General features: G+C 43.1%; 1 protein-coding gene across 5 annotated transcripts; it reads left to right on the forward strand.

The window, feature by feature from the left end:
• Positions 1-798: 798 nt before the first annotated feature.
• Positions 799-25,240, forward strand: RB195_011981 (uncharacterized protein; the record flags this gene model as incomplete). 5 transcript variants are annotated; one of them, XM_064193627.1, is made up of 9 exons in its annotated part: positions 15,557-16,081; positions 16,152-16,498; positions 16,582-17,019; positions 17,051-19,906; positions 21,994-22,126; positions 23,389-23,526; positions 23,596-23,682; positions 23,746-23,880; positions 25,109-25,240. In XM_064193627.1, the coding sequence occupies 9 exons, from the start codon at positions 15,557-15,559 to the stop codon at positions 25,238-25,240; spliced, it is 4,791 nt and encodes a 1,596-aa protein (XP_064051210.1). The 5 variants fall into 5 exon arrangements, with proteins under 5 accessions (XP_064051207.1, XP_064051208.1, XP_064051209.1 ...); XM_064193624.1 differs by lacking the exons at positions 16,582-17,019; positions 17,051-19,906; positions 21,994-22,126; ... (2 more) ...; positions 23,746-23,880; positions 25,109-25,240 and adding exons at positions 5,562-5,640; positions 5,812-5,903; positions 11,569-11,725; positions 11,861-14,435; positions 14,519-15,478 and having other exon boundaries at positions 15,595-16,081; positions 16,152-16,535; XM_064193625.1 differs by lacking the exons at positions 15,557-16,081; positions 16,152-16,498; positions 16,582-17,019; ... (4 more) ...; positions 23,746-23,880; positions 25,109-25,240 and adding exons at positions 799-815; positions 918-974; positions 1,142-1,196; ... (1 more) ...; positions 5,556-5,640; positions 5,757-5,803.
• Between the last annotated feature and the right edge of the window lie 519 nt (positions 25,241-25,759).

The raw sequence follows: 25,759 nt of genomic DNA on the forward strand, positions 1-25,759 counted from the left end.
GCGTGGGATCGTGTACGGATCCTCGCTACCGCCACCCATCCCATTGCAGTTCGCCATGGTCCCACCTCGATTCCACTTGCGCTGTCGTTTTAACCCACTATATGTGAAAAAAACGCTAGTAACGGTCACAAGTCACTTATTATGCCATATGGTTGCGCCATAGTCTCTTTCTACTCCTTCTCGGCACTTTTTTCTATCTTTTAAACCAAAAGTAAAGATATTTCACCCAGCAAGACATGTATTTTGCTATTTAGACTACAGATTGTTGGTTTCTCTGGTCCACAACTTATCGTCGGGTTACAACGACGTGAAGCTCGGTGTAGTTGCGTAAGCAGCTGCGCTCGAAGCGGTACGGTGGAGCGTAGTGGCTAGAATTGATATGATCCTCGCTGGCACCATTCATCGCTGTAGTTCGCGAAGGTCCCAGCTCAATCCCAATCGCTAGCTCCAGAGCGCTGAATCGAGCGCTGCCGTTTGCGCAACTCAATCGAGTTTTATGCATATGGCCCGTGGTTGGGATGGTTGTAGATTGAAAAAAGTTGAAAATTGCGGTGGGAAACCCAATCACATGACATGTATGTGTAGTTGTTTTCTCATTTTCCTTATTTCTGTTAATAAAAGCAATGAGTATAAATATATTCATGTGCTATTTCTCTTCTTACTCCATTTGTTCTTGACTTTATAGAGACAAGCTTTCTAGAAAATTCTATGTGTTCCACTTGTGTTTCTTTTCTACGTGCAGCTTATCCGTTAGTATCGTTCGAATTTGGTATCGATTTTTTATTTTGTTATTGTAAGATGGTTATTTTGGCGAGGTATTGTTGCCTTTGATGTTCTTTATTTTTTATAACTCCTCTGAATCTACATAACAGTTGTAACTCTATCGTGTTCACAAATTCCTAGGCTTTTTTTTCTAGGGAGGCTCCTAGGAAGGCTGTAATGTTAGCGGACTGGCCAGCTCCCTTTAATCACAGGTAAAGATTACATATTCAAACTGAAAGGAAAACTTTCATTGTTTCGAGGATTTTACGGACTCGGTCTTCTTTCAGTGCATGTCATCTACTTTTTTAAATTTTTTTCTAGCTTTCTTACTCACTGGAATTGGGACTTTGAACATTACAATGATACAGTCAAATTTCAGACATGATCCGTTCCTTGCACTTCCACATGAAGGCTCTATGTTATCCATTGCGAAAGTTCTGGAAAGTCACATCTGGTGTTTGCCTGAAAACTGATCGATGCTCACAGGCAGCGATAGTGGAGTCACTAAAATACCAACATGTGGTAATTTCTTGCGATGATTGCATATTATTCTCGCAGCGGTGTCGCAAAAAAAAAAGAACAGAACAAGAAATACTGATTATTTCAAGAGATTTTTTGAGATTCTCAGCCACATGTTATAAGTATTTTATAAACTGTGGGGGTCTGGTAATGATTACATTGTGTTAACAGATCGCTCCACTGCCGATCGTGGCGGATCCTACTTCGATCCGCCGCCTACTGAGAAAAGAGGAGAGCAGAGGTAGTTAAAGTGTGTGTTTACGTTTGTCGTGTTCACTACTGAGTGGAAGGGTGCGAGTTGCTTTAGATGCGCTGCGGCCATCCGGGTAAACATGAGTGTTACGTGGACGTGGGTTGGAAATTTTAGTGATGCGCAAAAAAATCGTCGCGCAAAAAAATGTCCATTGAGGACAAAGATGATTCTTAATTGACAAATGTCTTTCTGTCTGTCACATTTGAAATGCATTTGAGAATGCGGTAGTTCCTCAATCGACAGTTCATCAGTGGAAGTGAATAGTTAAGTTAGTCGGGCCCCTGAACCCCAAGCATTAGTCTTCGAGGATCCATGACATGTAGGCTAAAAGTACTAAGAGAAAGAAAAGGAAGATAGAGACGTGAAGTATTCCATCTCTTGAGGGATTTCATACATTTCCAACACTCTTTATAACCGCTGCACCGCCTAAAGGCATCACTTCACGAATCTGAGGTGGTGCGGGTTTCAGGTGAGTTATGCCTATACGGAGTCTTAGATTATGGAGAGAAGGGTGATTCCGTCTACTTCTTCCTAATTGTCGCAAAAAACGCCCCTGAAGATACGACTTTGACCGTTCCGGCGCGCTATTTTCTACAAGGAGTTCGATCGGAGCCTTGTGCATGCGCCGCCTTTTTACGACACTTAAGAAGAAATGGACGGAATCACCCTCTTCTCCATAATATGCCACCCCGTATAGGAATTCTCCGTATAAAATCCGCACCACCCCAGATTCGTGGGTGATGCCTTCAATCCAAAGGGTCTCTTTAGGCCCACAACCTTCTGAATACAAATCGATGTGAACAAAAGTAGTATGCGAAGATTTTACGGTTCTTTTTTTCTCTTCGTTGGAAATAATAGATACGTTACTTAGCTAAAAAATTCGGGTAAATCTGAAGAGTTTGGTAAAGGTGATATATTAGTATTTCCAACTCTATATTCCTGTTTTCTTAGTAGCTTTAGCCAACATATCATGAGTCCTCGAAGACTAACGATTAACTTTTAGGGCTCCGACTGATTCAGCTATTTATTTCCAGTTATGACTTGTCGATTGATGAACTATCGCCTTCTCAAATGCTTTTCTGCTTTTCAAATGGGAAAGCATTTCGCGTCTAAAAACGATCGTTGTGGACTATGGGACTACGTTTTTTTGAGCGGAAGTGGAAGCCAAAGAGAGCGAGGTTGAAAAGCCACCAATCCCTCCCCCCACAACTACCTTAGCTCCCATAAATGATTGGTGTAGGTACAGAAAATCCGAGCTATGAAACCTTCTTTGATTGATTGCTTGCTACTCGCTACTTGTAATTGCTATCTATTGATGATTGTCCAATCATTCTAACATCATTCCGGAGAAGTCCTTCGCTCTAAAAAGGTGACTTTAAAAATACAAGCGCCCCTTTTTCTTGACCCACTCTTCTTATTCCTTTTACCTTGCTTTCATGGGAAGCGCATTTGTGGTGTCCGATAGAAGGATTTCTGCGCCAGTTGTATCTAAGTTATATCCTGTTGTATCTCTTAACTTTTCACTAAGTCTTTTTTTTATTAATATTCGTTGTGTTTCCGTTACCAGCAGTCGGTTCCTTGCTTCAACGTTTCTTGTTGCGATTCTGCGCGTAGGCGAAGAAAAGTAAACTTCTTATCCTTCGCTAGCTACAACCTTTAATCATCGAACAGATGTCACGTTAGACATTGAGATGTTGTTTCTCATTCAGAAATATACATCTGAAAAAAATGTGAGGGATGGAGCGCAACTTTGCATCAGCTGTTCACTTAAGACTTCTCTAATGGTTCTTCGTAAACAAGAGAGATAAAAAATTTCAGTCATACAAAGTTCAGGTCACCTCATGGAAAACGGAAGGTGGACAAAAGATGGAAAAGTTAGCTGATGTATCAGTTCGGTGTTTTTATCTCCCTGACAAGTCTTGTTCCAATTTATCGACCGCGAAGGGATGAAGGGCTTAGTTGGCACTACGGCGGTTTCAAACCATCGATCGATCATGCAGTCATAGTGGAACCTCTTACCGACAGCACTACATGAGCCCTAGGAAGTAAATATGGAGAGATATTGTGATATATCTTCGTATTTAAAGCTATGCTAAACGCAAACACCAAACTGTGGGTTCGAGTTCGAGAAGTAGGGTATGGATTCTTTCAACTGCTCTATAAACGCTAAAATATGTAATACCGTTTCCAGAAATCCCAAGCGCTGAAGAAGATTAAGCATTATCATAACAAACTTGGCTTACAGCCAATTCAATGGAAGTACACGTTAAAATGCCGTTGTTGTTGTCGTCGTGTCGTATCTCGTTGTCGCACGTGATTTTCTCCGATTTGACTCCCACACCCCTTAACTTCGTCCCCTTGTCGGTTGAAGACCGCGACGCCTTATATGTAGTCGATGACGCAATAAAACACCATAAACCAAGAACCATGCGTGGGTGGGTGTAGCGCAGCCGGTTAGAGGTCCGCTGTTGGTCGCACTGTCGATGTTTGGAATCCGCCCTGGTGTCATCCGAGCCTTTCATCCCCCGGGGGTCTGTAAATTGGTACAAGGCTTGACTGGGAGGATAAAAACACTGACTTGACACATCGGGTAGCCCCAGCAAGTCATTGTATTAGGCCAGTAATACGTTCGTGAACCTCAAACGATTCCGAATTGAAATGAACGTGGTGGCGCATCCCAAGTGGATTAAAGGCATCACCCCACGAATCTGAGGTGGTGCAGATTTCAGGTGGAGTATTCGTATACAGGATGGGAGACTACGGAGAGGGAGGTGATTCCGTCCATTTCTTGCTAATTGCCGTAAAAAAACGGCCCGGAAGATGCGGCGCCGCACAAGTCTGGCGCGCTCCAGTCGAACTCCTTGTAGAAAATAGTGCGCCAAAACGAATGAAGCCGTGTCTTCCGGGCCGTTTTTTACAGCAATTAGCAAGAAATGGACGGAATCACCTCCCTCTCCGTGGTCTCCCATTCTGTATACGAATACTCCACCTGAAATCTGCACCACCTCAGATTCGTGGGCTGATGCCTTTGATACACCAGTAACTCTATCTTTTATCCTTTTAAATCAAGAACGTTCAGCTAAACTGTGCCTCTAGCATCTTCGGTGATCAAGTCTAATTTTAGAGATTTTTGGATCACCTTTATATGGGTATTACTTGATGTACAATCAGACAAACTCTCGCATATGCGCTTCAATAAATGTCGTAAAAATCGATGTAGTTGTTATTTATTGGTGTGATATTCGGGGTGCTAAGGAGCTTTTCATTGATTTGCTTGAGCTGTAGCGAAGATTGATATTGATCTTTCCCTGATAGCTTGAGAGGTTAAGTCACTGATGGTTTCAATTTTCCAGGCTCTGACGAAGATGAACATGGGTACCACTACTAAGGAGCTGTTTCATCTTCGCTGGATTTGCCGTAGCTGTCAGTAACTTATTCAGGAATAATTACAGCAATGGCGGGTGTGGGCAGTCGGTTAGAGGTCCGTTGTAGCCACACGGTCGAGGGTTGGAAACCGCTCTAGTGGAAACCAAGCCTTTCATCTCCCCCGGGGTCGATAAGTTGGTGCCAGACCTGTCCGGCGGATAAAAACACTGCCTTGATCATCGTCTGGGGCCCGCAAGTCATTGTACTGGCCAACACGCGTTCCAAAAGCTCAGCTACGAATAATATTACGAATACCAGTACAAGGCGTTGACGGATCCCAAGTGGATTGATACGCCAGTGACTTTATGCTTTTTATCCTTTTAATTACATCAACAGCCACTAAATTTGCTCATACCATCGGTTTAAACTTTTACCTTGTTTTCATTTACAGTATTTTGTGTTTTGTGTTGTTATGTTGCCTAAAAAAATTATATAGTAAATAAGGGTTACCATGAAACTTAGGTCCCGTTTCTTTTCGAGTCCGAAAATAGAATATTCGAAAATAATTAAATCATCTATTTGAGACATTTCAGATAGACTGAACATATTTTTTTTCCTTTTAACCAACATGAACACTTCATCTAGCACACTTTAGGGTGAAATGGCCTTGTACAACTACCTCTGTAACAACTTCTTTCAGACGCCTATTGTTCGAGGTAGTGCTTGCTACGATGAAAAAGGTAGAGTTTTTTTTCTCAGTTTGGGCGTGTACTTACGGTTTTTTGGACGATACTCTTCTTATTTGAGTGGTATGGTATATAATGTAGCTCATTTTGAAGTGGAGACATAATTTCAGAGTTCTTATTTGAAAAACAACATATGGGAAACTTGCTGACAGGATAATTGTAAAGTGTTTCCTGCACCCGATGAACAGCTGGTGTGTGTTCACGCTCGTGACGAGTGGGAGAAACCCCGAGTTGTCAGCATGAGCTACAACTGGAAGGTTTGTTTATGTTTTCTTTTCTCTACTTATTTTCCTAAATGGTTATGCAATTAGAACTGCTGCTTTTTTTTAAGAATTTAACTTTTCTATCTTCATCCATGCATAAAGTAGGTACGAGCTTTTGCACAACTCTTAGAAGTTATTTATCATTTAACATATCTAAAACTTAAATCAGAACTACTTATTTGCACACGAAATCTGTAGATTTTCCCGTGTGCGAGTTTTCTTTTTCTGTTTCTTATTAATTTGTGTTGGTTTTTGAAAATCTACGACTGTGCTTGTTGTGGAAACACCCACTCATTTATTCAACAACCATTTGCATCTCATTTAATTTCCACTTATTTGGTAACAGTGCACCGTACAGTCCTGTAAGATTCGCGGTTCCTCTTGCCGTCGGACGTCTGCATAAGACAAATATATCACTTGAACCTGTTAGAAAACACACTCTTTTAACTTCTTCCACTAGACTCAATACGGTTAAAAACCGTGGACAATGGGAGATTCACAATCAAAGTAAGAACGGTCAGGAGACAACGACCTTTTTTACTCTGACTGGAAAATCTGGAAGTCGAAATTTTTGGGTGCGTTGTTTCACAAAATTTTTCACTGGGGAATCTACAGCGTCCAGCAAAAGGCAAAAAAAAGATTCCAGTGTGCCTATCAAGCATATTGCTAATAACTTTACCAAATACAACACGAGCAGCGAAGATGAGTAAGGCCATATGAGTCACAGTAAGCTTCCCGGCACTTATGTTTTCTTTATTTCCTCTCAACAACCGTTAGTTATCTCATTTTTAGTAGCCTTTTTCATTGTTTTAAACTTCGATAGAATGATGTTTTTTACTTTGGCATTTGTGTAAGAATGTGGCTAACTCCGTTTACAGATTAGAAACAGCTGCGAACTAGGTATTACACTTCTTCTTCTTCTTAAGTGTTCATTGATGTTCTCCACGCTTCACTCAAATGTTGGCTAACCACAGAATCGTTTGTACATCGTCAGAGATTGAAGAAGAAAGACACAGATCATACTGTTTTGATTAAAATAGTTGGTGGCAGTCCGAATCTTCTAGAAATCCCCTTCACAGATTAATAGCAGTTAAATGTCAACAGTTTGTGTAAAATTACCTAATAAAGGCAGTTCACACATTTTTAAAGAAAGTTGTTGATTTTAGTCATTATCATAGAAGTGGTGTAGTGCAGTAGTTGTGCGGGAATTAGACTGAACACTGACTGACAACGGATCAGAGCATGTCAGATCAAAGAAAATTCTACATAGTCCAGTATTCGTACTGCATTTTTATTCCCTGGAATGTGAGCACAGGCGACAAATCAGCCGTGGGCGATAAGATTCCCGGCTATCAATAGCTCTAAATCAATAACGGCCACCTGATGATTGTGTGCAATAGATCTCATGCATCATGCAAAACTTCCGACAGATTAAAAGCACTCCGTTAATCAAAGGGAACATACCACGAATCTGACGTGGTAAGGGAATCACGGCAAAAAGCCAGAGATGGAGTTGTAGATTGCGGGATCAAGGGTGGTTTCGCTCACCTCTCCCCAATCGTCCTAAAAAACGGCGTTAGAACCGCTTTAGTTCCTATTTTAAAATTAAAATTTGAATTTTAGAACGCCCTTCTATTTATTTAATCCGTGATGACGAGATCTATCTATGTCATTAGATTCAAACCTGAAAAAGTTTACAAAAGCACTTATCTTCTAAATTATCGGTGGCGGGAAATTAGAGGACTACGCTCAGAGACAATTGCCCTTTGGGCACATATGACATTTTATGCACGCAAAATGCGAAAAAAGTGATGTTAAAAGTTCGTGATGTGAGGTATAGTTACAATTAAAATGTTCGTGATAGCGTTTCCTTTATGAATTTTTAGCATCACTTTCCTCGCATCATTTTGCTTACATCAATTGTCATTTGTCTTCGAATCGCAATTATCTCTGAATCTGGTTCACTAATTTGTAGCCGCCGACAATTCAGAAGACGAGTGTTCTTTTGTAAAAGTTTTTCAGACTTGAGTTTAAGGATGTAATCAAATCTCGTCATCAAGGATCGACTGATATCCATTTCTAAAGATATAGAGCAAAAGAAATCAAGTTAGGAAGAAAAACGAAAAAAAGAAGACGCGGATCTGCGTCCTTGTCCTCTAATCATTAGATAATTATTGCTTGGGTTATTGCTATATGGAAACAAGACGAAAATTTCATCATTTCAATATGAACTGCACTTTTTTGATATCATACATCCAAATAGTCGTACCCTTTTGAGAAATGACGTATGGGTTAAAAGCAATGTTCAATTCGCAAGATCGATGGAAGATGATATTTTTACCTTCTTGACTAAAGCTTCCGATTCCCCTCTCACTGTCGCCACGAGTTTTTTTTTTTTCTTTTGCACTACTATCTATTTACTTCCACCTTGTGCTATTGACTTCGACATTTTATTTTCACTTTTTTATTCATCTTTTTTTTTAGAATTTCGTTCTGACATGTTGCGTTAATATGGTATGCTGGAGTACGTTGTGCAAATTTTTTCTTTGGAGAGAAGGGCTTTTTAGTTACATATTTATTTATATTTATATTTGGGCGGTGCACCCAAGTCGCACTCAGTGTGGGAGACATTGTAATAATGAAATCACCTTTTGAAGCTCTGAGATATGATTTACAAGTACAGTGCAGAATATTATTATATTTTGAAAGGCATGAAGTGATCTGTTTTGCGGATTTTTCTATAATTATTGAGAAGATTTCTCAAATTATTTCTTCTGTTATGCATTTTTGAAACTTAATAGAGCATATACCACATGTTGCTTCATTTCTGAATTTAAGAAGTTTTTAACACAGATAAGTCAATAATATTCATTGTCTTTCGAGAGGTTTTAGCACTTGCGGAACAGCTGTTAGCGTCACCTGTCACTAAGAACAAAGCAATAATGGGAAATAAATCTAATTTAACAAGCAATTTTAATGTTTTAGTTTGATTTATTCTAGCACGAGACCTCTCAAATTACTCGTCACCTTTTCCAGAAAGGTGATATTAGTACCTTTTCAGAAGAGTTTTTCTTCCTCTAAAAAAATACAACAGGGCATGAGTATTCCATCTTTATGTTGTCTAAGCCTGAAAGTGTCATTTCAAGGTGTTATCGAGAAATATTAAATTCCTCATTCTCTCCGTTCTCACTTTTTAGTATGACGCTCTCTCCTTGACCCATACGTTCTTTTTCCCGTCGTCCACGAACCCCCATCTGCACTATAAGGTAGCCGTCGACACTGATAGAGAAATTTTTGGAATTGTACGATAACTGGAGCTCTTTACCTTCTGTATAATCAGTGTAGAAGTCGTAGCGTATCAATACATATGTATCACTTTTCCATTCTTTCGAAGAGCACCCGAAATCCACATAGGCAAGGTCCCGTCATACACAAGAAAAAAAGGAAAAAAAAAATAAGCCGACAAAGTCAGTGTGTTCGGCGGGAAGCGACCTTCACTCTAAAAATGTAAGCATTCAACTCCTCTTTCGAATAATTTATCGATTACATTGTTTTCGTCGATTCGCATTTGCTTCAGACGAAATGTTTGGTTCTTGCATACACTACCTACACTACCGGAGTGATGATCGTTTCCCGCCGCTCTGCTTTTGATTTTGGTGGTTGTGCTAGTAGAAAATATCCATTAATTTGTAGCTTTTTTTCTCTGAAATTCACTCTTACTGGCGAAAACTTGTCTTTTCACCTTTTCTGCATTATAATAACGATGACAATAATGATGATAAGCAGTTTGTACAGTAAGATTCATTTTATAAAAGAAAATTTCTGAATAAAAACAAAAACGTAAGAGTCGCAGAGAGGAATTTTTTGCCCACGACGGATATGACTAACACTACAAAGGTTAGTTTGAGTTCCATCGGTCTGATTGTGTACACTGCTTAAGTTATGGAACGTTGCTGAACCGAAGTTTAGAAGAAACGCGGTAGCAGAGCAGAACACTCCATCAAATGCAGTGTATCTCGAAATTGGCGCAGTGTGGAAATCTGACAGAAAACACTAAATTTGGGGTCTAGATTACGAATATGAGCATTGTCCCGTTCAATTTCCCCTAGTCATCCAAAAAAATGTGGCGTTCGTTCCTATAAGATAAATTGGAAAGGCAAAAATTGTGCACGGGGCGCATCCAGAAGCGAACGGTCGAGATTCAATGAGGTCTCCTCACCAGCCTAATCATGGAAATGTTTTGAATAGGCTGCTGATGAAATTGGAGCACGTTGAAGGGTGGCACATTCTCACGTACCTCATAAGAACTAAAGCGGAAATTTTTAGGATTGGGGGAAATTGAGTGGGGCCACGCCTATACTCGTAATCTACACTTCAAACTCTATGTCTTCCACCAGGTCTCCACACTCCGTCAATTTCGTGATACGCATTCTTTAACTCCTATAAAACGCCAGAAAAAAATTCCATTGACTGAAATTGCTATTTTGTGAGCACTGGTTGAGTTCGAGAGAAGTCGGGTAGTCTTTTTATTATTACTATCATCATTATTTATTAAGTGTTTTGTTTCTCTCTAAGATGCATGTGTAACTTGATGTAACTTTGATTTCCTTCTTTCTATTTATTGCATTATGCATGTATTAGAAGGCGGACCATAAAAGAATAGGTCGCTTTTAATAAAGTAAATTGAATATGGGCCAAATGAGTAGTTTTTATTCACTTGTCTACTGGTCACAGCAGGTGCTAAACCTGCACCGATTCATATATGTTACGTACTTCGTAGATGGTGGCTGATATTACTTGAAACATTTCAGCAATGATGCCATGGATTAAGTATGTGGTCTTTTCCCTGAATTCACCCAATATATTCGTACGGTTGTAGCGCAGTCGTTAAGAGGTCCGCTGTGCCCGCACAGTCGATGGTCCAAAACAGCCCCAACGGCAACCAAGCCTTTCATTCCTCCGAGATAGATAAATTAGTACCAGACTTGTCTGGGAGTATAAAAACACTGGACTGATCATCAGGTGGCCTCCGCAAGTCATTGTATAAGCCACTAACGCATACCAAAACTTCAACGATTACGAATAACAGTAAGACGCGTTTGCAGGTCTTACTGTTATTCGTAATCCTGAGTGGATTGATACGGTAGTGACTTTATCTTTTATTCATACTGCTGGGGCGCAATTCATGCCTCAAATCTTGCGACAAACAAAAGTCTCATCCAGTCTCATAGTCTGGGAAACGTGGTTACAATAACCTTTCGTTACAATTCGCTCCTTCTGTACGGGCACAGAGAGTAACCGATTACGTTCAGTGAATATGGTACAATGAGCGGACTACTTTTTTCATGACACACAGGATGCTGCTCAGTTACAGTTGTAGTCACCTTAGCCACGTGATGTGAGTGAAGCGTGATAGGAGTTCTACCGAAACCTTGGTATTTAATATTACTTTTGGAAATTTACCCAGGCGTAATTTATATTCTAGCATTGTCGTAAATTGGCCAAAACACTCATTAACTGCTTAATTTATGCAGTTTTGCTACCTGGAAGAAAAGTTCACTTGTTCGCTAATGGAAAACATCAAATTTACTGAATCCTAATGACAAAATTCAAACCATAACCATGTGGGAACAAGCCCACTTCTCATTTTCAAGTTCAGACCGGTAGTCGCCCTTCTTCGAGGACAACTTCAGGATTGGGAAATTCATCTCGTTCCTCAACGAGCAGATACGGATCACTACTGGATGACAGGAAATCAGGATTGGGGAGTGCAAGATCAGGATCATATTTGGACCGTTCATCTCCTAGTAGATATGGTATGTTACGAGGTAGTTAGAAAAGTAAACATTGAACTAGATTTGCGATTTTAGATAGCTCATCTCGAAGTAGATATGGATTAGGTCGAGATGACAGGGAGCAGGACCTAGGAACGAAAAGACCGAGTATTTCAGACCGTTCTTCACCGAGTAGATATGGGCTATCACAGGATGATGGAAAACAAGAATCAGGAACGAGAAGATTTGGGAATTTGGATCGTTCGTCCCCAAGTAGATATGGACTAGGTCGAGATGACAAGGACCAGGGTCTAGGAACGAAAAGACTGAGTATTTCAGACCGTTCTTCACCAAGTAGATACGGACTCTCGTATGATGATGGAAAACAAGAACCAAAGACAAGAGGTTACGGAGACTTGGACCGTTCGTCCCCAAGTAGATATGGACTAGGTCGAGATGACAAGGACCAGGGTCTAGGAACGAAAAGACCGAGTATTTCAGACCGTTCTTCACCAAGTAGATACGGACTCTCGTATGATGATGGAAAACAAGAACCAAAGACAAGAGGTTACGGAGACTTGGACCGTTCGTCCCCAAGTAGATACGGACTAAGTCGAGATGACAAGGACAGAGGTCTAGGGACGAATAGGCCGAGTATCTCTGACCGCTCTTCCCCAGGTAGATATGGACTTTCGTATGATGATGGAAAACAAGAACCAAAGACAAGAGGTTACGGAGACTTGGACCGTTCGTCCCCAAGTAGATACGGGGGGTACGGTCTATTAGAAAATGACAAGAAACCTGCGCGGGATGTGACGGAGTCAAATGGTTTGAAGAAGAGCAACAATTCTTTGAGAGTTACTGGAGACCCTTTTGATAGAAAGTGTATGACGGATAACGAGGAAGAAGAAAGTGAAACAGAAGAGGATGAAGAAGAAAGTGTCACCGAAGACGACGACGACGAAGTAACTCCCACAGAATTCGTCCCTAATGGTGTGTCAAAAAAGCTGCCGAAAATAAAATTAGACACACCACCACAAGATAGTGAAGAAGAACTATCAGCGGAAGAAAATGATGGATTAGGAGCCCCACAGGCTGCATCAAAGTTCCCAAAATTAAAGGATCCTGACGACGAGCCAGAAACCACTGCTACATTTCCTCTCGGTAAAAAGAAACCGAAGGACGAAGAGGAGCTGCCTGCAGAGCCCGTCGATGATACCACACCTTCGACTAAAAAACCAAAACCTTCGTTCAAAGATCCTAAGAAAACTCCCGAAAAGCCCGCATCGAAGTTCCCAAAATTAAAGGATCCTGACGACGAGCCAGAAACCACTGCTACATTTCCTCTCGGTAAAAAGAAACCGAAGGACGAAGAGGAGCTGCCTGCAGAGCCCGTCGATGATACCACACCTTCGACTAAAAAACCAAAACCTTCGTTCAAAGATCCTAAGAAAACTCCCGAAAAGCCCGCATCGAAGTTCCCGAAATTGAAAGATCCTGACGACGTGCCGGAGACCACTGCTACATTCCCTCTCGGTAAAAAGAAACCGAAGGACGAAGAGGAGCTGCCTGCAGAGCCCGTCGATGATACCACACCTTCGACTAAAAAACCAAAACCTTCGTTCAAAGATCCTAAGAAAACTCCCGAAAAGCCCGCATCGAAGTTCCCGAAATTGAAAGATCCTGACGACGTGCCGGAGACCACTGCTACATTCCCTCTCGGTAAAAAGAAACCGAAGGACGAAGAGGAGCTGCCTGCAGAGCCCGTCGATGATACCACACCTTCGACTAAAAAACCAAAACCTTCGTTCAAAGATCCTAAGAAAACTCCCGAAAAGCCCGCATCGAAGTTCCCGAAATTGAAAGATCCTGACGACGTGCCGGAGACCACTGCTACATTCCCTCTCGGTAAAAAGAAACCGAAGGACGAAGAGGAGCTGCCTGCAGAGCCCGTCGATGATACCACACCTTCGACTAAAAAACCAAAACCTTCGTTCAAAGATCCTAAGAAAACTCCCGAAAAGCCCGCATCGAAGTTCCCGAAATTGAAAGATCCTGACGACGTGCCGGAGACCACTGCTACATTCCCTCTCGGTAAAAAGAAACCGAAGGACGAAGAGGAGCTGCCTGCAGAGCCCGTCGATGATACCACACCTTCGACTAAAAAACCAAAACCTTCGTTCAAAGATCCTAAGAAAACTCCTGAAAAGCCCGCATCGAAGTTCCCAAAATTAAAGGATCCTGACGACGAGCCAGAAACCACTGCTACATTTCCTCTCGGTAAAAAGAAACCGAAGGACGAAGAGGAGCTGCCTGCAGAGCCCGTCGATGATACCACACCTTCGACTAAAAAACCAAAACCTTCGTTCAAAGATCCTAAGAAAACTCCCGAAAAGCCCGCATCGAAGTTCCCGAAATTGAAAGATCCTGACGACGTGCCGGAGACCACTGCTACATTCCCTCTCGGTAAAAAGAAAGCGAAGGACGAAGAAGAACTTCCTGCTGAACCCACTGATGGACCTACTCCCAAAAAGCCTGCTCCATCGTTTAAAGACCCTAAGAAAGCTCCAGAAAAGGACAAACCTTCTCCAAAGACTCCCGCCAATGAACCGAAGAAGATCCCGAAGTTGAAGGAACCTGACGACGAACCAGAAACGAATGCTACACTACCACTTCGAAAGAAGCCAAAAGACGATGAAGAACTTCCTGCTGAACCCATTGATGGACCTACTCCTAAGAAGCCTGCTCCATCGTTTAAAGGATCCTAAGAAGGCTCCAGAAGAAGGCTAAACCTGCACCACCTCCCGCGAAGGACAACCAACCTGTCCACCCCAGGCCTGCCCCTTCTCCAAAGACTCCCGCCGATGAACCGAAGAAGATCCCGAAGTTGAAGGAACCTGATGATGAACCTGAAACAAATGCTACACTACCACTTCGAAAGAAGCCAAAAGACGATGAAGAACTTCCCGCAGAGCCCATTGATGGACCTACTCCTAAGAAGCCTGCTCCATCGTTTAAAGACCCTAAGAAAGCTCCAGAAAAGGACAAACCTGTCGCAGCTCCCGCGAAGGACAAACCAAAGACTCCCGCCGATGAACCGAAGAAGATCCCGAAGTTGAAGGAACCTGATGATGAACCTGAAACAAATGCTACACTACCACTTCGAAAGAAGCCAAAAGACGATGAAGAACTTCCTGCTGAACCCATTGATGGACCTACTCCTAAGAAGCCTACTCCATCGTTTAAAGACCCTAAGAAAGCTCCAGAAAAGGACAAACCTGTCGCAGCTCCCGCGAAGGACAAACCAAAGACTCCCGCCGATGAACCGAAGAAGATCCCGAAGTTGAAGGAACCTGACGACGAACCAGAAACAAATGCTACACTACCACTTCGAAAGAAGCCAAAAGACGATGAAGAACTTCCTGCTGAACCCATTGATGGACCTACTCCTAAGAAGCCTGCTCCATCGTTTAAGGATCCTAAGAAAGCTCCAGAAAAGGCTAAACCTGCACCACCTCCCGCGAAGGACAAACCAAAGACTCCCGCCGATGAACCGAAGAAGATCCCGAAGTTGAAGGAACCTGATGATGAACCTGAAACAAATGCTACACTACCACTTCGAAAGAAGCCAAAAGACGATGAAGAACTTCCTGCTGAACCCATTGATGGACCTACTCCTAAGAAGCCTGCTCCATCGTTTAAGGATCCTAAGAAGGCTCCAGAGAAGGCTAAACCTGTCGCACCTCCCGCGAAGGACAAACCAAGACTCCCGCCGATGAACCGAAGAGATCCGAAGTTAGGACCTCCGAAAAATGCTACACTACCACTTCGAAAGAAGCCAAAGACGATGAGAACTTCCTGCTGAACCCATTGATGGACCTACTCCTAAGAAGCCTGCTCCATCGTTTAAGGATCCTAAGAAAGCTCCAGAAAAGGCTAAACCTGACACCTCCCGCGAAGGACAAACCAAAGACTCCCGCCGATGAACCGAAGAAGATCCCGAAGTTGAAGGAACCTGATGATGAACCTGAAACAAATGCTACACTACCACTTCGAAAGAAGCCAAAAGACGATGAAGAACTTCCTGCTGAACCCATTGATGGACCTACTCCTAAGAAGCCTACTCCATCGTTTAAAGACCCTAAGAAGGCTCCAGAAAAGGCTAAACCTGCACCACCTCCCGCGAAGGACAAACCAAAGACTCCCGCCGATGAACCGAAGAAGATCCCGAAGTTGAAGGAACCTGACGACGAACCAGAAACAAATGCTACACTACCACTTCGAAAGAAGCCAAAAGACGATGAAGAACTTCCTGCTGAACCCATTGATGGACCTACTCCTAAGAAGCCTGCTCCATCGTTTAAAGATCCTAAGAAAGCTCCAGAAAAGGACAAACCTGTCACCACCTCCCGCGAAGGACAAACCAAAGACTCCCGCCGATGAACCGAAGAAGATCCCGAAGTTGAAGGAACCTGACGACGAACCAGAAACAAATGCTACACTACCACTTCGAAAGAAGCCAAAAGACGATGAAGAACTTCCTGCTGAACCCATTGATGGACCTACTCCTAAGAAGCCTGCTCCATCGTTTAAGGATCCTAAGAAGGCTCCAGAGAAGGCTAAACCTGCACCACCTCCCGCGAAGGACAAACCAAAGACTCCCGCCGATGAACCGAAGAAGATCCCGAAGTTGAAGGAACCTGACGACGAACCAGAAACGAATGCTACACTACCACTTCGAAAGAAGCCAAAAGACGATGAAGAACTTCCTGCTGAACCCATTGATGGACCTACTCCTAAGAAGCCTGCTCCATCGTTTAAGGATCCTAAGAAGGCTCCAGAAAAGGGCTAAACCTGCACCACCTCCCGCAAGGACAAACCTGCTCCAACTCCGCAAGGAGAAGCCTGTTCCAGCGCCTGAAAAGCAAACCTTCTCCACCGAAGGACAAACCAAAGACTCCCGCCGATGAACCGAAGAAGATCCCGAAGTTGAAGGAACCTGATGATGAACCTGAAACAAATGCTACACTACCACTTCGAAAGAAGCCAAAAGACGATGAAGAACTTCCTGCTGAACCCATTGATGGACCTACTCCTAAGAAGCCTGCTCCATCGTTTAAGGATCCTAAGAAGGCTCCGGAAAAGGCTAAACCTGCACCCTGCGAAGGCAAACCAAAGACTCCCGCCGATGAACCGAAGAAGATCCCGAAGTTGAAGGAACCTGATGATGAACCAGAAACGAATGCTACACTACCACTTCGAAAGAAGCCAAAAGACGATGAAGAACTTCCTGCTGAACCCATTGATGGACCTACTCCTAAGAAGCCTGCTCCATCGTTTAAGGATCCTAAGAAAGCTCCAGAAAAGGACTAAACCTGCACCACCTCCCGCGAAGGACAAACCAAAGACTCCCGCCGATGAACCGAAGAAGATCCCGAAGTTGAAGGAACCTGACGACGAACCAGAAACGAATGCTACACTACCACTTCGAAAGAAGCCAAAAGACGATGAAGAACTTCCTGCTGAACCCATTGATGGACCTACTCCTAAGAAGCCTGCTCCATCGTTTAAAGATCCTAAGAAAGCTCCAGAAAAGGCTAAACCTGCACCACCTCCCGCGAAGGACAAACCAAAGACTCCCGCCGATGAACCGAAGAAGATCCCGAAGTTGAAGGAACCTGACGACGAACCAGAAACGAATGCTACACTACCACTTCGAAAGAAGCCAAAAGACGATGAAGAACTTCCTGCTGAACCCATTGATGGACCTACTCCTAAGAAGCCTGCTCCATCGTTTAAGGATCCTAAGAAGGCTCCGGAAAAGGACAAACCTGTCGTAGCTCCTGCGAAGGGCAAACCAAAGACTCCCGCCGATGAACCGAAGAAGATCCCGAAGTTGAAGGAACCTGATGACGAACCTGAAACGGATGCTACAATACCACTTGGAAAGAAGCCAAAAGACGATGAAGAACTTCCTGCTGAACCCATTGATGGACCTACTCCTAAGAAGCCTGCTCCATCGTTTAAGGATCCTAAGAAGGCTCCAGAGAAGGCTAAACCTGCACCACCTCCCGCGAAGGACAAACCTGCTCCAACTCCCGCAAAGGAGAAGCCTGTTCCAGCGCCTGCAAAAAGCAAACCTTCTCCAAAGACTCCCGCCGATGAACCGAAGAAGATCCCGAAGTTGAAGGAACCTGATGATGAACCTGAAACAAATGCTACACTACCACTTCGAAAGAAGCCAAAAGACGATGAAGAACTTCCTGCTGAACCCATTGATGGACCTACTCCTAAGAAGCCTGCTCCATCGTTTAAAGATCCTAAGAAAGCTCCAGAAAAGGACAAACCTGCACCACCTCCCGCGAAGGACAAACCTGCTCCAACTCCCGCAAAGGAGAAGCCTGTTCCAGCGCCTGCAAAAAGCAAACCTTCTCCAAAGACTCCCGCCGATGAACCGAAGAAGATCCCGAAGTTGAAGGAACCTGATGACGAACCTGAAACGGATGCTACAATACCACTTGGAAAGAAGCCAAAAGACGATGAACTTCCCGCAGAGCCCATTGATGGACCTACTCCCAAAAAGCCTGCTCCATCGTTTAAAGACCCTAAGAAAGCTCCAGAAAAGGCTAAACCTACACCACCTCCCGCAAAGGGCAAACCAAAGACTCCCGCCGATGAACCGAAGAAAATCCCGAAGTTGAAGGAACCTGATGACGAACCTGAAACGGATGCTACAATACCACTTCGAAAGAAGCCAAAAGACGATGAAGAACTTCCTGCTGAACCCATTGATGGACCTACTCCAAAGAAGCCTGCTCCATCGTTTAAGGATCCTAAGAAAGCTCCAGAAAAGGACAAACCTGTCGTAGCTCCTGCGAAGGGCAAACCAAAGACTCCCGCCGATGAACCGAAGAAAATCCCGAAGTTGAAGGAACCTGATGACGAACCTGAAACGGATGCTACAATACCACTTGGAAAGAAGCCAAAAGACGATGAAGAACTTCCCGCAGAGCCCATTGATGGACCTTCTCCTAAGAAACCTGCTCCATCGTTTAAGGATCCTAAGAAGGCTCCGGAAAAGGCTAAACCTGCACCACCTCCCGCAAAGGACAAACCTGCTCCAACTCCCGCAAAGGAGAAGCCTGTTCCAGCGCCTGCAAAAAGCAAACCTTCTCCAAAGACTCCCGCCGATGAACCGAAGAAGATCCCGAAGTTGAAGGAACCTGACGACGAACCTGAAACGGATGCTACAATACCACTTGGAAAGAAGCCAAAAGACGATGAACTTCCCGCAGAGCCCATTGATGGACCTACTCCCAAAAAGCCTGCTCCATCGTTTAAAGACCCTAAGAAAGCTCCAGAAAAGGACAAACCTGTCGTAGCTCCTGCGAAGGGCAAACCAAAGACTCCCGCAGATGAACCGAAGAAAATCCCGAAGTTGAAGGAACCTGACGACGAACCTGAAACGGATGCTACAATACCACTTGGAAAGAAGCCAAAAGACGATGAACTTCCCGCAGAGCCCATTGATGGACCTACTCCCAAAAAGCCTGCTCCATCGTTTAAAGACCCTAAGAAAGCTCCAGAAAAGGACAAACCTGCCGTAGCTCCTGCGAAGGGCAAACCAAAGACTCCCGCAGATGAACCGAAGAAAATCCCGAAGTTGAAGGAACCTGACGACGAACCTGAAACGGATGCTACAATACCACTTGGAAAGAAGCCAAAAGACGATGAAGAACTTCCCGCCGAGCCCATTGATGGACCCAAGAAACCTAAGAAATTCCCGAAATTGAAAAACCCTGAAGACGAACCTGAAACAGATGCAACTTTGCCACTTGACAGGGAGCCGAATGAAGATGAAGAAGTACCTAGCGAGCCCGAAGAGCAACTTCCCACCGCGAAGCCTAAGAGAACCCCGAAAAAACGAAAGCCGGCTTCGAGAACCCCCACTCGACCAAAGAAATATCCGAAGTTGAAGGAGCCAGATGACGAACCTGACACTGATGCAAATCTTCCCCTTGGTAAAACGGGACCAGATGACGATCAAAAGCCAAAAAAATCAAAAAAAGGGAGCCCAAAGCCTTCCAAACCACGCTGGATACCTCCGATAAAACCTCCAGAGGAACCAATTCCAATGCCTCCCAAAGAAAAATCCATTTTCGACAGAAATAAGGAAGAAAAGATCCCGCCCACAGAGAGATATTCAAAGAAACCACGGTCGTTGTGAGTTTTTCTAACACTCTCGTTCTATTTATATATGTACCAGTCTGAACGTCCGGCTAAAGCCGGACTTCAGACTTTCTATGGTGTTCACTTCGCTCCCCTTCATTAATCAACGAAAATTAACAGTAGTGGCATTTTCTGTGAAATTGGACTTGTGTATCTCCATTAATCTTTGTTCCTTTTTTATATAATAACTAAAAGCGAAAGATTTCATAGTCTTCTTTCTCAACGCGTCAGTTCTACATTTGGAGAGCATTCGAACCTCAGCTTCAAACGCTCCATACCATTATATTCTAGACAAAGTTTAAAAGTATCACGCAAGATATGGGTTCTCCTCCTGTTTTCCCCAAACACTTATCAAAGAAGGATGTTTTAGCATAAAATGATGTGAAAGACATCTTCCTACCGATAAAGATAACGTTCCACGTCAGATCACATAAGCATCTTGCTACTATTTAAGCAGGCGTTTGCATGGGTTTCCACTTTCTGAGAACGGCATGCTACCAACTTGAGGCGAACGAAGAAGGAAATAGACACGCGGAGGAGTCGTAAAGGTGAAAAGCAAAGCGCCCAGTCGCAGCGGCTATGAAACGGCTGTGACCATCATTCTTTTGCGTTTTGCACACGAAGTTATGACGCACCATTTCGACGACGGTGGACCCGTCGCACCCTACCCCCTCTTTTTTGAATTTCGTGATATATATATATATATATATATATATATATATATATATATATATACGCACACGCGCACACGCACACAGGCGCACACGCGCACACACGCGCACACACGCACACGCACACGCGCACACACACACGCGCACACGCGCACACACACGTGACAGAATAAGCCCGTTATTATATATCATGACATTTTTGTTCGGGGTAAAGAGATGAAGACGAATGGAAACAATATGATGTCTTCTCCGGGTTTTTGCGGTTCTTCCTTGATTATAAGACATCACCTTTCTTTTTTGCAAGTATCTCATATAACTTTTACTTGTTACAAAGCGTAATCAAAATGAGAAAACGGGACGCGTAGCATCTTAAAACGACACCGAAAAAGTCTATTTCCAGAAACACATTCCGTACTTTTTTCAACCCTTGGTCTTTAACATAGTTCACGAAATATCCAAAATTTCGACTTCTGGAAATAAAGGAATCACCCCACCCACGAATCTGACCTGATATGGATTTCCTATGGTCAAAGACTGTACAGGCTAGCAGATTGCAGAAATTGGTGGGATCTCCCTCATTTCTTCCTAATCGCCGTAAAAAACGGCTCGGAAGAAGCAGCTTCGAGCGTCCAGGGGCGCTGTTTTTTACAACAAGTTCTATTGGAGCGCGCCAACCTTGTGCATGCTCCGCATCTTCCGGTCGTTTTTTGTTTTTTTTTTTACGGCAATAAGGAAGAAATGGACGAAATCACCCTCCTCCCCATAATTTAGGCCCCGTATAGGCATAATCCTCCTAAAACCCACACCACCCCAGATTCATGGGGTGATGCCTTTAAGAAGGGATTGTCAGAAACTGCCAGAACAGTCATGAGAGAGTAGAATACTTTCCAAATTTTCAGAAAAAAAAAACGAGATAATTCAAGTATTTTAAACTGAATCTAGGCAGCTGACGACGACTAAATTCTTGTAAGAGTGAGGAATGACTTTTTGCTGCTTCCGTAATTCTGAATGTTGCTTCTTTCACTAAAAACAATTTCCAGGATTTTTTCGTGGTAGATAACTCGTTGCCGTAGGAGTTAGGGTCTAACTCTCATTGGATTCTTTTTTCTACATACAAAAAGTGAAAAAACTGAACTTTTGCACAACGTCGTACAGTATCTCTAAACGAACTTACCTGTGGGGCAGTGGAATATTTGGTAGCCTCAATCGGACCGCGGGCTTGAGTGGAGGTCCTCCTCCCAGGTTCGAGCGCAACCGTTTACGCAAGTGCATTATAAGTCAGTCCGCTAAGACACAGCTGTACAAAACTTTCAAAATATGGAGTCAATGGATATTTTGGTGATAAGACTGAGCTGTTTGGGATTTGTAATGAATATGATCTTTGTGACGAAAGTTATTAGGATATTTCAGAGATGTTTATATACCATTTATCATCCCCTGGGAGCAAACTCCTGCAATAATGACTCAGGAGGGTATGGGTGCATTTGGAACACAGAGAGACATTTCAGTCACTGTAGATCATGGCAGCAAAGAATTGAAACAGGTACGTGTTGGTAAATTCCGTAGTTTTTTTTTGCGTACAAGTTTTAAGGGCGGCATATCAAGGGATCTGGGATCTCTCATGCACAGTATTGGGTTTGAAGTGTAGATTACTAGTATGAGCGTGATCACACCCAATTCCTCCTAACCGTTCTGGGAAACGGCTCGAGGATGCGGCGTGAATACAAAGGTGGCGGGTTATACGGTGTCGTAGGGCTTTCATAACTCACTCTCCGGAGAATATTTGTTTCCTCATCTACTTCTATCCCTATCATTGAATCGCACAGATTTTCAACAGGAACCGAATGACAACTCTCTATTACACGGTGTAGATTAATCTTCTAAGGGTGGTCCTTTAAAGGATAAGGATAAAGTTTCTGTCGTTAATCAATCCGCTTGGGATGCGCCTCCGCGTTCACTTCAATTCAGAATCGTTTGAGATTTACGAACGTGTAACTGTCCTATGCAATGACTTGCGGGAGCTAGCCGATGTGCCAAGTTAGTGTTTTCATCCTCCCAGACAAGTCTGGTACCAATTTATCGATCCCGGAGGGATGAAAGGCTTGGTGAGCACTAGGGCGGATTCAAACCTTCGATCGATCGTGTAAACCGCGAACTTCTAACCGACTGCGCTACACCCGGTCAGTAAGGCGACATATTTCCAGCAAATGCTAGCTGATCATGATTCGGATCCCTTTTAAGGCTGTGTTCATATCTATCTCTAGACAACGGTTACATGTTATAGACATTCCGCAGTCTTCAAAGCAAAAAAAACTGCTTTAAAAATTCTTCCGAAGAGTAAAAGTCCTATAAAGCAAGTTTTTGCACTCGTAACGAATAAGGAGCAATAAAACATGGTTCGCAAGGTTTCATTACGTCAATCTCACGAGTGCAAAGAGTTGTTTCGTTGGGTGAACCGGTGCCTCTGATACCTAAGCAAGTAGACGTCTTTCGCGTTTTCGTTAGGACACTTCGTTAGGACAGACTACGTCCCAACTCCAGTTCACTCAGATTAACAAAAAAAGAAGGCAACATCGAGAATGTCTCCGACTGCTGCTTTTAATCTGTTTATACCGTCTTTCTCGAAACAAACTTAAGCACCGAAGCGAACTACTTTTATTTGTGCTACATGGGCAGTTTTTAGTTCTGTACTGTTTTTTTTTTGAACATGTATCTGTGAGATGCTGAGAACATCAACAGTAACAAAATTGTCTTTCACACGACTGATGCATTCTTCTTGAAATGCAAGTATTATTTAATTTTTAGGGGGCGCTAAATTCCGAAGTTATCTTGCCACTATTAAATGATGCTCGCGCGTACGCGAACAGATCTGGCATGCAACCATTCGGAGCAAAACGACTAGTTATTAACGGTGTTATTGATAACCACAAATACATGAATCAGGTACGTTTCATGCTATTCTCCGTTGTTGCTTTCTATTTGTTCTATGTGCGTGCATGCTACCGTTTATAGGAAGGTGGTTCCGAAAGTGTAATTCCGCTGTTAAGTCGTGGAGCTGTTTCTCATGGCAACTTAACCTTTGGAGATTTACGACCCCAAGTGAGCCGCACAGTATTAAGACCAGCGATGTTGCATTCTTGTTAAATATTTATTGTTATTCAGGTTGCTAACGTGAAGTATACTGATGCTATGGATCCAGGAATGGATAAAATGTCTCACAGTTTCGTGTCACGACAGTTTGTGGCAAATTCGAAGGATAGCTGTGGAACAAATATTATTGATAGGAGAAGAGGAGAGGTAACTTTTTCGCAAGTTTTCTCTACGTTTCCTGTTTTTGAAAACTTTGAAAATTTTGAAAATTCTACAGACTTGAACCGACAACTTTCTTGCAGCGCACCTACAGGAAATTCTTAGGCATAATCTAATCGATCAAAGGCTGTTCGTAGAGGTGTCAAAGGATTATAGAAAGATGTGAGATGCCCGCAGGTTCGGTCTCTAAACCGTGGTCGCTTTTAAATGCAACACTCACTTTTTTTATTGCTTGAGATTTTTGCTGACTTTGATATATGTACACGGTAACCTTAAGCTGCACACGTTTCGGGCGTAATGAGAGGTTGGGAGACTGAATGCCATGAAAATCAGTTTTAATTAACGAGGAGGAATTGATAACGACATATGGATATGTAGAGTAGGTCAAAACGACATAAAGCCAGGTACAGTTGCATAAGTGGCTAAGTGCTCGAAAAGGGGCGGTAGAGGTAATGACTGGGATGCGGTAGGACCATCACGAACTGCAGCCATGAGTGGTGCTAGCAAGCCCTCTCTCTTGATTTTAACCGCTATGCTCCACGCCGCCGCTTCGAACGCAGCCGCTTGCGCAACTGCACCGAGTTTCATGTCGTTTTGATCCGACAGTACAACTATGTCACATATGTCAGAGGCGCATTGCACGAATGCTGCTACCTAGCCGAAGAGTTGCTGAAATATTCCTATGACTAGCTTCACTCTCGAAATCACCTACTTGCTCCATTTATGCGATCCACTAGCTGCTGAGATCCCACACCGACATAAAAGCAACTGTTACGTTAATCAAAATTCTTTGACTATACCATATCTTTTCCGGATCAACAAAAGTCTGGAAGAGTATTTTTCCCGTTTATGCTGACCTTGATGACGTCAGCGATAGTGTACTTAGCAGCTCTAGGATGCTTAGAGGAATGACTTTAGGTTGCTTTCGTATTCCTACCAGATTTATTCATTGGTTAAAATGCGCATTTGGTCGGTGTCGAATATGTTCGTCCAAATGAGCACTATCGCATTCCATTTGTGTAGAAAAAAGGGAATCAGGGGCATAAGTCAAACTGAAAACGAATGTGCATTGCGGCTGATGCGTCGTACTCGTTTGGAAGAACAGACTCGCCGCCGAGTACTCGACTTGGAGATGAACCGGCGTGTTTCAGAATTGAAAAAACGTTTGTTGACTATCAAGATCTATCGCAAACTAATTCGAAAAATATGTCTACAGATTGCTCCTTGTGGACCACAACTTCGTGCAAGTGAATGTATGATTCCTATGATGTTCGATGGCCGAGCTGTGGAATTACGAGAAGGGTCAGAGTTCGGGTCGTTCAGGCCAGTAATTACGGAGGTCATGTGAGGATGAAACGAACGAAATGCTCGCGAAAACAAACGAATCGGCTGCTAAGTTCTAGGTAGTATAGATTGAAATGACATTGCATAATGTGACGTTGTACAAAGACGTTTCTACTGGTTGTAATTCATACCGTATATTTTTACAGTGGGAACTATTAACATTTTGTCATCAATTGATATGGAATAAAGATAAATGCCTTGAAATAGCTCGTCATTCCTTTTCTCATCGTGCATACGACGAAAATAAATGCTACAATACTACTATGTACCCGAAAATTGTTGGTAGTCCTGGGTTCAGAACTATACCAAAATTTTTACATTTAGATTTGCAAAATTTCACTATTGCTTAGCGCATAGCTGAAGATTCTATATGTTCCAGAAAGGTGAAGTAAACGTTTTCAAAATCAAGTGTTTCTAGAGAGTTCTAATATTACACTAGTCGTCTTCAAAATGCGCTGAGTTCCTTCGATATGAAAAAATATCAAAAATATTGCCCTAATACATAGGTCAGTCGTCTGAGAAT

The sequence above is a fragment of the Necator americanus genome, chromosome III (assembly GCF_031761385.1).
Source record: "Necator americanus strain Aroian chromosome III, whole genome shotgun sequence".
NCBI classification, from domain to species: Eukaryota; Metazoa; Nematoda; class Chromadorea; order Rhabditida; family Ancylostomatidae; genus Necator; species Necator americanus.